The sequence below is a fragment of the Danio rerio genome, chromosome 12 (genome assembly GCF_052040795.2).
Source record: "Danio rerio strain M-AB ecotype USA chromosome 12, GRCz13ab, whole genome shotgun sequence".
In the NCBI taxonomy this organism is placed as follows: domain Eukaryota; kingdom Metazoa; phylum Chordata; class Actinopteri; order Cypriniformes; family Danionidae; genus Danio; species Danio rerio.
Genome location: NC_141032.1, coordinates 18,556,642 through 18,570,286, shown reverse-complemented (window position 1 = coordinate 18,570,286; position 13,645 = coordinate 18,556,642). Strand labels below are relative to the sequence as shown.

General features: G+C 35.3%; 1 protein-coding gene across 1 annotated transcript in view; it reads right to left on the bottom strand.

The window, feature by feature from the left end:
- lrp2b (low density lipoprotein receptor-related protein 2b) overlaps positions 1-13,645 on the bottom strand; it is a 100,241-nt gene that overhangs the window by 22,436 nt on the left and 64,160 nt on the right. The window contains exons 63-75 of the mRNA XM_087276033.1: positions 12,359-12,487; positions 12,120-12,251; positions 11,825-11,950; positions 11,606-11,749; positions 10,353-10,518; positions 10,028-10,156; positions 9,566-9,786; positions 5,343-5,525; positions 5,007-5,126; positions 2,389-2,476; positions 1,934-1,998; positions 1,689-1,833; positions 1,514-1,583 (exon numbers count right to left, since the gene is read on the bottom strand). Of these exons, the coding sequence (XP_087132159.1) occupies positions 1,514-1,583; positions 1,689-1,833; positions 1,934-1,998; positions 2,389-2,476; positions 5,007-5,126; positions 5,343-5,525; positions 9,566-9,786; positions 10,028-10,156; positions 10,353-10,518; positions 11,606-11,749; positions 11,825-11,950; positions 12,120-12,251; positions 12,359-12,487 (1,718 nt within the window). The remainder of the gene's footprint in view (positions 1-1,513; positions 1,584-1,688; positions 1,834-1,933; positions 1,999-2,388; positions 2,477-5,006; positions 5,127-5,342; positions 5,526-9,565; positions 9,787-10,027; positions 10,157-10,352; positions 10,519-11,605; positions 11,750-11,824; positions 11,951-12,119; positions 12,252-12,358; positions 12,488-13,645) is intronic.

Here is a 13,645-nt window from a genome sequence, read left to right as displayed (position 1 = left end):
GTTAAATCCTTTAAACGTGTAGTTATTTATTTATTTTTTTGTGAAAACAAATAAATTAAGTTTGTGTTGGGAAAACATGAAGGAATTAAGCGAAACCCACCATTTTTTGAAGTGTATGCTGATTTGGAGCTTAATTTTAATTTCAATTAAACAGTATTTATCTGAAACATGAATGATTGAGCTTTTGTTGAATCTAATGCAATTTAAAAACACACACTAAAACAGCAATATTGTTAAAATAACTAATTTCATGAGTTCTCATTAACATATGATAAAATGAGTTTTATTATTATTAAATGTTTTGTAAGCATTACTCCAGTATTCATGATTCTTCAGAAATTATTCTTATGCATGCACATTTTTATTTTTATTAAAATAAAATATCATTTATTTGAAATAAAATATTTTAGCTTAATCTAATTTAATTTAAAGGGCACCTATTTTACCCCTTTTACAAGATGTAAGATAAGCCTTTGGTGTCTCCAGAATGTGTCTGTAAAGTTTCAGCTTAAAATACCCATCAGATAATTTATTATAGTCTCCAGAATCTGCCCATTTTTGAGGTCCAAATATACCATAGCTGTTTTTGTAGCCTGTGGCTTTAAATTAAATTGAGATACTTCTCCCCGCCCACCACGTATTATACATTATACTAGATAAACAGCACAGTGACAGAGACAGACTAGGATGAAGCTGACAGACTAGCATATAGGTCATTAGTCAAAAATACTATGTTTATTTTTTTCAAGCTTTTATGAAAAGATGAGTCTCACACAAATGCTGTTTGCAGTACACAAATTAGCGTTTACTGACAAGAATTACATAGTGATTTTACTGTATTTATTTTAAACATGCTCTGTCTTAACTTAACTTAACTTAACTAAAAATCACAGAGTTATAACAAATATTTTAATCACAGTTTTTTTTTTTTTTTTTTTGCAAAGAAATGTTCTGTGAACGTGTGTACATGCTATTATAGAAACATGGAGTCTGTCCATTAATTCAGTGGGTGGGGAAAACCACACTCCTATGTAATGTTGCGGTGGGCCTCAAAATCATTACTCCAATACGAGAGTGGACACACTATACATACACACAGTTCTGTCCAAACAGCTTACAAAAGTTGATTTTTTTTTCAGGAAAAAGTCTTATTTGTTTTATTTCGGCTAGAATAAAAACAGTTTTTATTTTTTTAAAACCCATTTTTAGGTCAAAATTATTAGCCCTTTAAAGTAAATTTTCTTCAGATCTACAGAACAAACCATCGTTATACAATAACTTGCATAGTTACCCTAACCTAGTTAAGCCTTTAAGCTGTTTAGAAGTGTTTTGAAAAATATCTAGTAAAATATTATTTACTGTCATTATGAAAATAAAACTATTTTGGGTCGAGAAAATTTTTTCTCCATTAAACAGAAATTGGGAGATAAAATAAACAGGAGAGCTAATAATTTAGGGGGGCTAATAATTCTAACCAGCTGTACATATTTATTTAAATGCATTTAGTACAAACCTCTTTGGGAAGGCTATTGCTGTCATTCTCAGATTCAGGTGAGTTGCTAAAACGTTCAGAGTTACCACGCCTAAATGTAAAAAAAAAAAAAAAGGTTAATGAGATACATACTGAAACTGCATTTAATTGGAATAAACATGTACGATGTTCAGAAATATAATGTTTTCACCCCTACCAGAAAGTGGGCATAAAGTTAGATACATTAACTGGCAGATTAATGTTATTCAGTCTGTTTTTGATGTTCTCCTTCTTATGTGCAGAATATATCAGGCAGCCCAGGAAAAGAGCCACAACAGCTGTAACTCCAAGAGCAATCGCAACTGTGGACAGACGGAATATGGGTCATGTGGTTCTTTTTGTTTGCATGAGAATAGCATGATAACGTGAAGGCTGATATCATGTACTGCCATAAATTTGTACCTGAAGTTGTGACTACACCATAAACGCTTGTCTCGCAGAAATCTCCTTTCCATTCAGAGGGGCAACTGAAAGGGGTAATTAACAGTCATATTTATCATAGTCCTATTAACAGTCATAATTAATAACAATACATATATAAGTTTACCCATGCCTTAAAGAGAAAGTTCACCCAAAAATGAAATTTCTGTCATCATTTAATCCACCTTTACTTGTGTTGAACATCTTTGACTTTTTCGTCTGTTGGACACAAGAGAACAAAGCTGGAAATTTGAAACCTAATTTCCATAATTTTAGTTTAGTGCTATGGAAGTCGAAAGTACTTCCAGCTTTCTTAAAAATAACTTGTGTTTCACCCTTAATTGTTTGGAACCACTTGAGAGAAAGTACATTTCTATTTTTGGGCGAACTATCCCTTTAAACACTTTGAAATCCATAATATCTAAACACAAGTTTACATGCAGAGCGCCTTGTTGTCATCAAAATAACAGGTTCCACCATTCTTGCACTGGCATGGAGGGGGCATGGTCGGTTCAGGATCAATCCCTGATTAAAAAAAGAAACAAAAAGAAACAGACAAGAGTGAACAGATATATTTATATCTGAACACAAAAATGTGCCACGCAGACAAACTAAGTAGATATTTATGACTATTTATGACTAATCAATAAAAGATTGCAATCTTTATTCAACACCAGCTGGATTATTCCTAAATGACAGGAATCAGCCATATCTATTAAACCTTTGACAAGTACAACCCCAGCACAACATTCAGATCTGCCTTCACGCTGCCACTGTCAGTTATATATATATATATTATATATCAGTTATATTACCGCTTTAGTCTGCACAAACACACAATATCCTTTGGTTTATTTTACAACAATAAAAGATGATCTTGCCTTGATTTGTAATTATTTAGTTAGGACAGTATGGTCTGACTTTGATTAGATAAAAGTGTTGTCACTTAACAGAAATAATGTACAGTATAGAATAGGGATGTAACGGTATCAGAATTTCACGGTACGATAATACCTCGGTATGAATGGCACGGTGCGGTATTTATTGAATAATTTACAGGAAAAACAAAACTAATGAAAAGACTAGAAAACAGTGCCAAAAGTGTTTATTTATCTTAGCACTGAACATATCAATGACATACAAATTTGCCATCTATCTGTAAGTTTCGAAACAGGAACTTCAATTTTTCAATTTTAATAACAAAAAACTATTAAACCATATATAAAAAAGTTTCAATTTAGTATTGTTGAAAACTCATCACATTCAACATTTAATCACTCACTCACTTAGATAGAGATGGGTTTTTTAAGGAAAATTATCATATAACTATAATCTGGTTAAAGCTGGGATCTCTGGGCATGTCCCCTGCAACAGAAAAAAACCCTCTCATTTGGGACTGAGGTTTCTGGGACAGAGAGATATGATTTAGCCAAGGTTGACAGCAGTGGGTAACGTTGTGCATTGTCTTTCCACCACTTGAGAGGACAAGCCATGAGTGAGATAGAGGTCTCTTTGCGATACAAGTCAATGTCTGCATCAATCTAACAAGTGTGCTGTGTTCTGCAGTCCCCATGACTGTTATTAGTCGTATTCCCCGACTTATATTTCACCACAGTCTGGCAGTGCCTGCATACTGTTTTTTTCTTTGTCTGTCACCTTTTCCCCTTTTTCGTATCTTTTTAGAAAGCACGAAATCCTTCCACACATCCGATTTAAAACTCACTTTAGGTTCGATCATTTCCAGCTCTTTTTCTTCCCCACTACTAGCAACACACTCCATTTCCGCATTACTAGATCTGTAGTAACAACAGACGGCAAAGGATGATGGCTACGATTAGGCTGATGGGAATTGTAGTTCCCGCTACCTCCCCTTCGCTTCATTTGCCTAAGCAAACTTTTCTCAGAAATATAGTTTTATTGAGTCATGCGCCTACAGTAATATTAAAAAAATTACTATTGCGGTATGACAGTATTTACAATATTGTTACATCCCTAGTATAGAATATAAAGTCATGGTGCATTGAAAAAAAAAAATTATATTGTGCATGACACCCATGAGCTTGGAGGACTGCATCCATACATCTCTGCAATGGCTCAAATAACTTATTAATAAAGTCATCTGGAAAGGCAAAGAAAGTGTTCTTGCAGCACTCCCATAGTCCATTAAGATTCTTTAGATTCATCGCCAATGCCTCCTCCTTCATCTTACCCCAGACATGCTCAATAATGTTTATGTCTGGTGACTGGGCTGGCCAATCTTGGAGCACTCTGACCTACTTTGCTTTCAGCAACTTTGATGTTGAGGCTGAAGTATGAGAAGGAGCTGAAGAATTTGCTTTCTTCTATGGTTTGTAATGTAATGGGCAGAACATTTTGATACCTCAGGCTGTTGATGTTGCCATCCACTCTGCAGATCTCTCACACAATCTTATACTGAATGTAACCCCAAACCATGATTGTTCCCTCACCCAACTTGACTGATTTCTATGAGAATCTTGGGTTCATGCGGGTTCCAATAGTTCTTCTGCAGAATTTTTGATGATTGGGATGCAGTTCAACTGATGATTCATCGGAAAAATCTATCTTCTGCCTCTATTCCAAAAGATCAGCTAGAAGTCAAGTTATTATTTTTTGCTCTTACAACTGAGATTGATGACAGGTTTTTGTCAGGTAGTTTAACGTTTGTATATAAACATGAATTGCAAGTAATTGTTAAAAAAAGCGTATGTCACTGTATCATTTAAGATATGTAAAAAGAAAAAAAAAGAAAAACGATTCATCCAAGTAATGAAACAAACAAAGTCTTCATGAGTGACTCATTGAACCGTTCATTTGAATCATTTGAAAAAAAAAAATCAATTCATTCAAATATTTTTTAAATTGTTTATTTCATCAAATTTTTTTAAGTATGTGTTTTTCTGGTATATATAACCTCTTTTATTGCTAAAACCTGGAGACTGACATCAGCACTGTTGGTTTCAAAAGCTACAGTAAATTAGTTTATGGTCACATCATTAAGACAACTATAAAGACAGATAACGAGTATAAAATATACCTGCGTCACATACAGTACTGCTGCCAGGAAAGAAGCTGGTGCCCTCTGGACAGGCACAGGTGTATCCTCCTGGTCTCAGCAGACACAGGTGACTGCATGTGCCCTTGCAAGGGTTCTTCACTATTGAGGAGAGACAAATCATACAATGTTCAACCCACTCTACATTTGGAATATCACTTTTAGTGGCAATAAGCTAAATCTAACTACCATATTTTATAAGCACAGCCATATTATACCATATTATACCATATTATAAAAGCCAGCTAAAGTTTAAACTGATTGGGTTTTACTGTATATAACTCATCATGCAAATCTCACTTTATTGAGGTTACTCACGGGCTATAGAGTTGTATTTCTGCTGCTGGTATATGTTGATTTGGGTGAGCCAAGGTCCTGTTACAAGGAGTCTGGTTTTGGTGCCTTTGCCAAACTTGTCCTGTCTGAACACTTCACCCTTTTCCTGTGTGCTCCAGTACACATGGTCTTCAAATACATTCACACTGAAAGGGTTTCTTACATCTAAGTGTGAGGAAACAGGGTAAGATATTTAAATGTTCCTTGTTGGAAATAATACAAGAGCATACTTTTCCAATTTTGTAAAGGTACTTTGAATAATATAATAAAATGAAAGTAATGCTTTTCGACATGTAAGAACATTAGGGTGCTTCTTTTAGCCACGCCAGAAGATAAAAAAAAAAAAGATATTATATTTGTTAAATTACTATTCATCACATTTAAAATGTTGATTTAAATACAACATCAAAAAACACAAGACAGTTAAAAAAAAAGGTTAGTATGCAAGTCAACACATGAAAGTAATTGAACGTCAGGTCAAGTCACCTTTATTTCTATAAAGTTTTTTTTTACAATGTAGATTGTGCCAAATCTGCTTAACAAGGAAGAACAGTAAAGTAATAAAAGTCAGATAAACACACATAGCAAAATTTCTCTGGTCCACACAATCAGCTTTTGCTTGCACCACATGCTCCATGAATTACGATACATTACTGGACCAAGTCTGGCTTCCAGACAAGGGCCAAATATGGACCATATGTGGACCAAGTCTTGGCCAAGTTAATAACCAATAACTGGGCCAGATATACCCCATGTTTGGTCATTGTCTGGAAACTAGACCTGATGTGTCACAACTGTTGTGAAAATGATAAACCCGTAAAGCATGAGATGCTTCAGTTGTATTAATAATGGTAATGGTTAGTATGGCTAGTATAAACTGTAAAATAAAATTTTGATTAATAAAATACATGTAATGTACGTTAAATTCAGTTATTTTGCAATATAAAGAAAAAAAAACTAGATTAATTAATTCAAACAATTAAATCTTGATTTTTTCCTGACTAAAGGTTAATTGGGTAGGCTAAATTGTCCTTAGTGAATGAGTGTGAATGTATGTGTGTATGGATGTTTCCCAGACATGGGTTGCAGCTGGAAGGGCATCCGCTGCGTAAAAAAAGAAATATGCTGGATAAATTGGCTCATTCTGCTGTGGAAACCCCAGATTAATAAAGGGACTAAGTTGAAAAGAAAATGAATGAATGAATTATGTTCCCTGACTCTTCCTGGATAATGAAGGCAGTAGAAGATACAAACAGGAAGATGGAAATGACTCTGTGTATTAAACATTTTTTTTTATTCATTTATTCATTCATTTTCTTTTTGTCTTAGGGGTCACAGAGGAATGAACTTTTAACAAATTCAGCATATTTTTTACACTGCAATTGCACTTCCAGCTTCAACCCAACACTGGAAAGACACCTTTTACACTCTAGCATTAACACACATACACTATGGCCATTTTAGCTTATTCAATTCATTTAAACGTCTTTGAACTGTGGGGCAAACCGGCACACCCGGATGAAACCCATGCGAACACTGGGAAAACATGCAAACTCCACACAGAAATGCCAACTGACCAAGCCAGGGCTCGAACCAGCAACCTTCTTGCTGTGAAGTGATTGTGCTACCCTTTGCACCACTGTGACGCAAATCGTTTTCTCAAAAATAATTTGTAAGTATTTTAAATGTGGGTCAAGAAACGTACATGGCCCACATATCAATTTTTAACATTTGGCACATGTCATGCCTGCCCCCTTAAATTCGACCCATGTTTGGCCCACATGCTTTATGCCATTGCAAAATGAATGCCTGCCGTGCCAGCTTTATCCAAAATCTGGGCCAGAATTCTTTGCTACCTGGGAATAAATCAAGCAGGTGGCAGAATAATGGTAATGCAGAATACTAGTGTACTTGTATTAAGTTTTGTTCAGTTCAGTTCATAATGAATGTTAAAGGATGATCCACAACCAAGCAAAAAAGCAACAGTCTTCTTTAAATCGTTGTTTTAATAACTTACTGACATCACTAAAAGTATACAGCTTACTGCTAGTGTGTGTATTTTTACTGTGTTTAGTCCCCACAAATAGTAATAAGTTTTAAGTAATAATGTTGTTTGTTTCTAAGCATATTGTAATTTGGTTTTCCCAGTTACTGATTGTGTTCACCTATGCCTTGGTTAGTTCCTCGAATTTTTGTTTCCATTACAGTTCAATTAATTGTCCAGTTTTTGAATGTAATTTTTTTGTCCTCTAGTGATCTTGATGGCTCATGTAGTCTTTCGCTCATGTAGTTTTGTTTGAATTGACTTTTCTGTCGCTATTAGATCTTTACCTCACATTTTACTTGCAGCCATCATGCTGCTTTTTAAATATTATGCTATCTGCAAATACATTTATTATATATATATATATATATATATATATATATATATATATATATATATATATATATATATATATATATATATATATATATATATATATTAGGGATGTAACGGTATTGTAAATACCGTCATACCGCAATATTAATTTTTTTCGATATTACCGAAGTCGCATGACTCGGTAAAACTATAGGTCTTCTGAGAAAATTTGCTCAGGCGATTGAAGCGAACGGGAGGTAACGAAAACTACTGTTCCCATCAGCCCATGCTTGACCATCATCCCTTGCGGTCTGTTGTCGCTACAGATCCAGTAATGCGGAAATGGAGTGTGCTGCTAGAAGCGGGGATGAAAAGAGCTGGAAAACTCTAAGGCCCCGTTTACATAAGTTTTGCTACGGTTACGCCAACCGTCCACACTACGCCGGAGTTCTCGAGCGCCGAAAACGGAGCGTTTCGAAAACGCAGGAGAGGTTGTTTTCATTCTGAAACGCTGCTGCTCCGTCTCATTGTGGATGATGGAAAACGGAGACGTCTGAAAACGGAGGCGGGGCTGCAGACGTTCGCCTCTGATTGGGGCTTTTCCTGAATATTAAGTAGCCTAACACGCACAGTTCAGTGCTGCATTCTTTCCGTGTAAGTTCAGACTTCGCAAGTTTTGATCAAGGCTGCAGTCTCTTCTTCTCAGTTTGATATGGAAAAGCAGACTATACCGAGGACACGGGTAAATCTTCAAAGGGAACAGTGTACTTTATAACTTCATTCACATCACCCTGGCTTCGTTGTTTCACTTTCTCAACAATAAAATGTAAACATGATTTAAGGAACTGCCTATTTTCATTTTAATATTAGCAACTTAGACAGCAGACATGTTGAGGCGCCGTGCTGCATAAGATGAGCGTCATCTTCACTGTGTGGATATTTATAACAAAACGGAGCCGATAACAACTGCCTCCTTTCAATTTCAGTGAAAATACGAAACACAGCCTCTCTTTTGCTGAGTATCAGTTTTAAGAATCGATAATGGCCATTTTAAAAGTGTAACATACAATAAGTTTATACATTATAGGAAATAAAGGCAAGCGATCAGTCAATATACAGAATGTACGTGGTTACATTAATCATTAACTTATCTTTGCGCTCAGCCAAAACACGTTACCTGAGAACAAGTAATAGATTCCAATGCCCAAAGTCAGGGAATATGTCGTTAGATAAAGACAACAAGATAAATGAAATATCCCGTTTAATAAATATAGTGAGATTAGATCCAGCGGGAGATGCTTGATGAGAAGTCCGACTAGCAGAGCTCTCATCTGGGTAGGTGGGCTGAGTGTGATTAAATGTTGATTGTGATGAGTTTTCAACAATACTAAATTGAACCTTTTTTTTACATGGTTTAATAATTTTTTGTTATTAAAATTGAAGTTCCTGTTTCAAAGCTTACAGATAGATGACTAATTTGTATGTCATTGACACTTTTGGCACTTTTTTGGAGTATTTTCATAAGTTTTGTTTTTTCCTGTAAATGATTCAATAAATACCGTACCGTGACATTCATACCGAGGTATTACCGTACCGTGAAATTCTGATACCGTTACATCCCTAATATATATATATATATATATATATATATATATATATATATATATATATATATATATATATATATATATATATATATATATAAGACTTTATGAGGGCAGGTAGTTTAAAAGTGTACAATCCATACAAGAAAGCACACTTCTTTTTCACAAGTAGATTCATAAATAGTAATTTCTACTTAAGTTTTCTACTCATATTTTAAGTGAGTAAATCATCAAACTCTTACCTATGAAAATCGATGTCTTTCTGTTCTGTCCGTCTGGCAGGATGGACTCAATGCGACTCTCTTTTGCATCTGACCAATAAATCCGGTCACCATTTGTGAAGTCAATCGACAGGCCCGTTGGCCATCCCAAACCATTGTTTACCAGAACCTTTCTCTCTTGACCATCCAACCAGGAGCATTCAATACGAGGTGTGTTTCCATTGTCAATCCAGTAAAGCATGCTGGACCACATCATGACAAAAAGTGAAAATATTGGTATTTAAATGTACAGCTCCAACATACATGGTGATCATTTTTTTTTTAATTTACGATCTGCTTCCTTTTGGAGATTTAGGTACGTTGCAGAGAAAATTTAATTGCTTAATTGTATGGATTTAGAATGGCATGAAGATAATGTCAGATTGTTTTCTTTTTGGAGTGAACTATCCCTTTAAACAGACAGTAAGAGCAAGTAAATCTCACCCCAAGCGAGGGTTCAATGCCACAGAATTAGGTGCTTCCAGGTCAGTTTTAATCAGGTGCTTCCTGTAACGCCCATCTAACATGGCCACTTCCAGACGCTTCAGCTGTGCATCAGCCCAATACAAATTCCTACAAGAATAATAAAGTCTCATGAGCTATTACTGACTCATTAAAACAAACCTATTTATTATTTTTCAGTTTTATTCAAGTAAGTTATGTTTTTTTTTACATAATATTTTTATAATAATATAATATTATAATATAATATAATATTTTTTCAAATATTTTTTCAAATATTATTTAAAATGTATTGTGATTGCTTTACCTGCCAACCCAGTCCACTGCAATTCCATAAGGCTTAGTGATGTACTTTATATCCAGCTCCACAGCTGCAGCAATGTTATTATTATGATCATCCACATCTGGCAGAAAAGCTCTTTTAATAGCACCAGGCAATGCACCCCTCCCTTCTACTGTAAAATACACCACACCTAAAACACACCAGAGGAGTCACATATTGAGCACAAATAAATCATTATTCATTATTTTATCATTCAAAGTGAATTTAGTAAGTTTATATTCCTATATTATTAATTGTGTCAGCATGTCAATATATATATATATATATATATATATATATATATATATATATATATATATATATATATATATATATATATATATATATATATATATATATATATATATATATATTAGTGTGTACTATACTGTATATATTAGAGCAGGATTTCTCAGCTGTAGTCCCAGGGACCCACCTAACACTATGCTTTGCTATTTTGCTAGTGCACATTGTTACTCTTTAGGTGAAAAATGTATTCATGCAATCTAATCCACTGACTTTTTTTTGTTTGTTTTGGTAATCTTCAAAGTCTGACCATTTGCTTCCATGTTTAGAATAACGGTCCTTCTTTGTAGACATCGGTTTGACAGCCACTAAACGACTTAAGACATAACCGTGTATGTGATTCGTAATCGAACACATTTACCTCACTTGCTTATCTTCATACAGACAATTTTTCCAGAGCAGTCAGTTTGCTCGGTAGCTCACCTCGTAAGGTGTTGCTCTTGGAATGTTGAGCAGCAAGGTCTTGCAAAGAATTTTTCCATAAACCAGGTAAAAAAAAAGCAAATGTGAAACTGTTGTAGAAGTACAAGGCTGCAATGCACTCTTCTTGTTTGTAAACACTATTGGCTGGGTTTATAAGAAGGGGGTGTGTGGGTCATTTGATCGAAGGATCATATATTATGAATCACAAGCCAGATGTTTTTTTCATGAACAAGCATGTAAATGGCATGCATGAAAAATTTATCCCAGTCATGTATTTGAGATTCTCAAAAATGTACACATTGGCCTCTGGTGGATTTGTAAACAGACATTGCCAAAGCCATGTATTTCGCAGTGCACAAAATAACACTGGGCAATTATTTCCAATGAGTCTGGGTTGCATAATTACAAAAGAAAATTTATAAAAATAAAATTTTGTGCGTGTGTATGAAATGGACTTGTGCCATGGGTTTAATTTTGGAAGCACAGAAGGATTGTCATTAAGTGCATACTAAATCCAGTGTTGTTGTGGTCCCAGTCGTAGTCCAGTGCCACAATGCGCTCCTCTTCCTGCAAGAAGTCATGATACTCCTCTGTCTGAAGATTGTATCGGCGAATGCGAATGTTCTCTGGCATTAGAAGCAGTGGTCCAGGACCTAAGAAAAAGATGATTTAGGATGATATACATTTCCAAAATGTCTTGACTTTGTACTTTGAAATTTCTGTCCTACCTTCGGCCTCACACTGATTGCCTGTGCCAGCTTTCCTGTAGCCCTGGGCACAATCACAGTGATAGCTTCCTTTAGTGTTCATGCAGGCTTGTGGGCATGTGCCATATTCTAAACACTCATCTATATCTGTAGGGAGCACAATAGACATAGGCTTAGAGTCAAATGAATCACCAACCGAAGTAAGAATAAGATGTAAATGCATTAAGTGTTACATTATATTCAGAGACTTTGAAATTCATTCTTTCAGCAAAAGAAATATTCTCCAATCAGATGCGAGATGTGCATTTTTGTGTACCGTTGCAAAGAAAGGTGTTATCCGGATCTACTGCATAGCCAGGACGACAAGAACAGATGAAGCCAGTGCCATTCAGGTTTGTACACTCATGCTTGCATAACTTCTCATCACAGTTGCGATCATGGCCAAAATCTGAAAAGATTAGCTCATCAGCAACCTGACAGACGAAATCTAATGCAGTTACTTTAGAGTTCTATTTTAAGCAAAATAATGATGAAATAGGGTATTTGTTAGCTTACTGCAGCCCAGCTCATCAGTTAGGTCTCCACAGTTGTTATTGTGGTCGCACACGTAAGGCAGAGGAACACAGTGGCCATTTGAGCATTTAAACTCATTTGGTGTGCAGGGGGCGAGAGTGGGTTCTTGGCCTGATTTAAACAAAACAATCATACTGTCATGCTCCATGAAGCACCAGAGCACTATATATAATTGTATTTATTTTTATATAGTTTTATATATTTATATTTATTGTATATAGTATAAATATTTAAATGTATTACACAACAGTATATTCAGGAAGCTTTGAGTGTTTGTATTGCAAATAGAAACAATTATAATCCAAAAAAAAAAAAAAGCTTGAAGGTCAAAATTATTAGCCCTCTAATGTTAATAGTCAATAGTGTTTCCCCTATGCTTGATAACAGTCATCAGTCATTTATTGTAGCACTCAACAAGTTTCAAGCATGTCGGAAAGAGTGTTAGCCAATTCTTCCTTAACATATCTCCGAAGCTCTTTCAGCTTTGTTGGTCTTCTAGCATGAACTCTAAATTTTAGTGTGCCCCAAATATTTTCTATTGGATTCAAGTCTGGGCTTTGTGCAGGCCAGTCAAAGACTTTCAATTTGTTCTGTTGGAAGTAGTTCTTTACCAGAAGTGAGGTATGCTTTGGATCGTTATCATGCTGGAATACAAAACGTCGACCCAAACCAAGACTGTCTGAGGTTGTTTTTCAAAATCTTCTGGTAGTCTTCCTTTTTCATGTTTCCTTCAACCCTTGATGAGTTTCCCAGTTCCAAATGCACTGAAACATCCCCACAGCATTATACTCCCACCACCATGTTTTCCTGTGGGAATGGTGTTTTTTTTTTTTGGGTCAAACACCTCTGCCTTCCTCCAAACATAAGCAACATCTCTATGGCCAAAGTGCTCATCTCATCTGATCAAAATATATTTGTTATTTTTCTCTAAGTTGTCCTAGGAAAAAGTCAGTCGAGCTTGTAGATGTCTCTTCTTTAAAAGTGATGTCTTTCTTGGTCGACAACCTTTCAGTCCACTCCTGTGCAGGGCTCTAGGGACCGTCTTTGTTGAGACATTAATCCCAGACTTGGCTAAATCATTCACTAGTGTCTTGGCTGTTGTTTTGGGGTCTTTAGAAACATCTCTCACTAGTTTTCTTTCTAAAGTTTTTAAAATCTTTTGCTTCCTATCTCTGCCAATTATGTTCTCCAGGGTGTGGATCTCAATAAACTTCTTGACAATACTTCCGATGACACTTATTGGCACTTGAAAACGCTTTGATATAATGT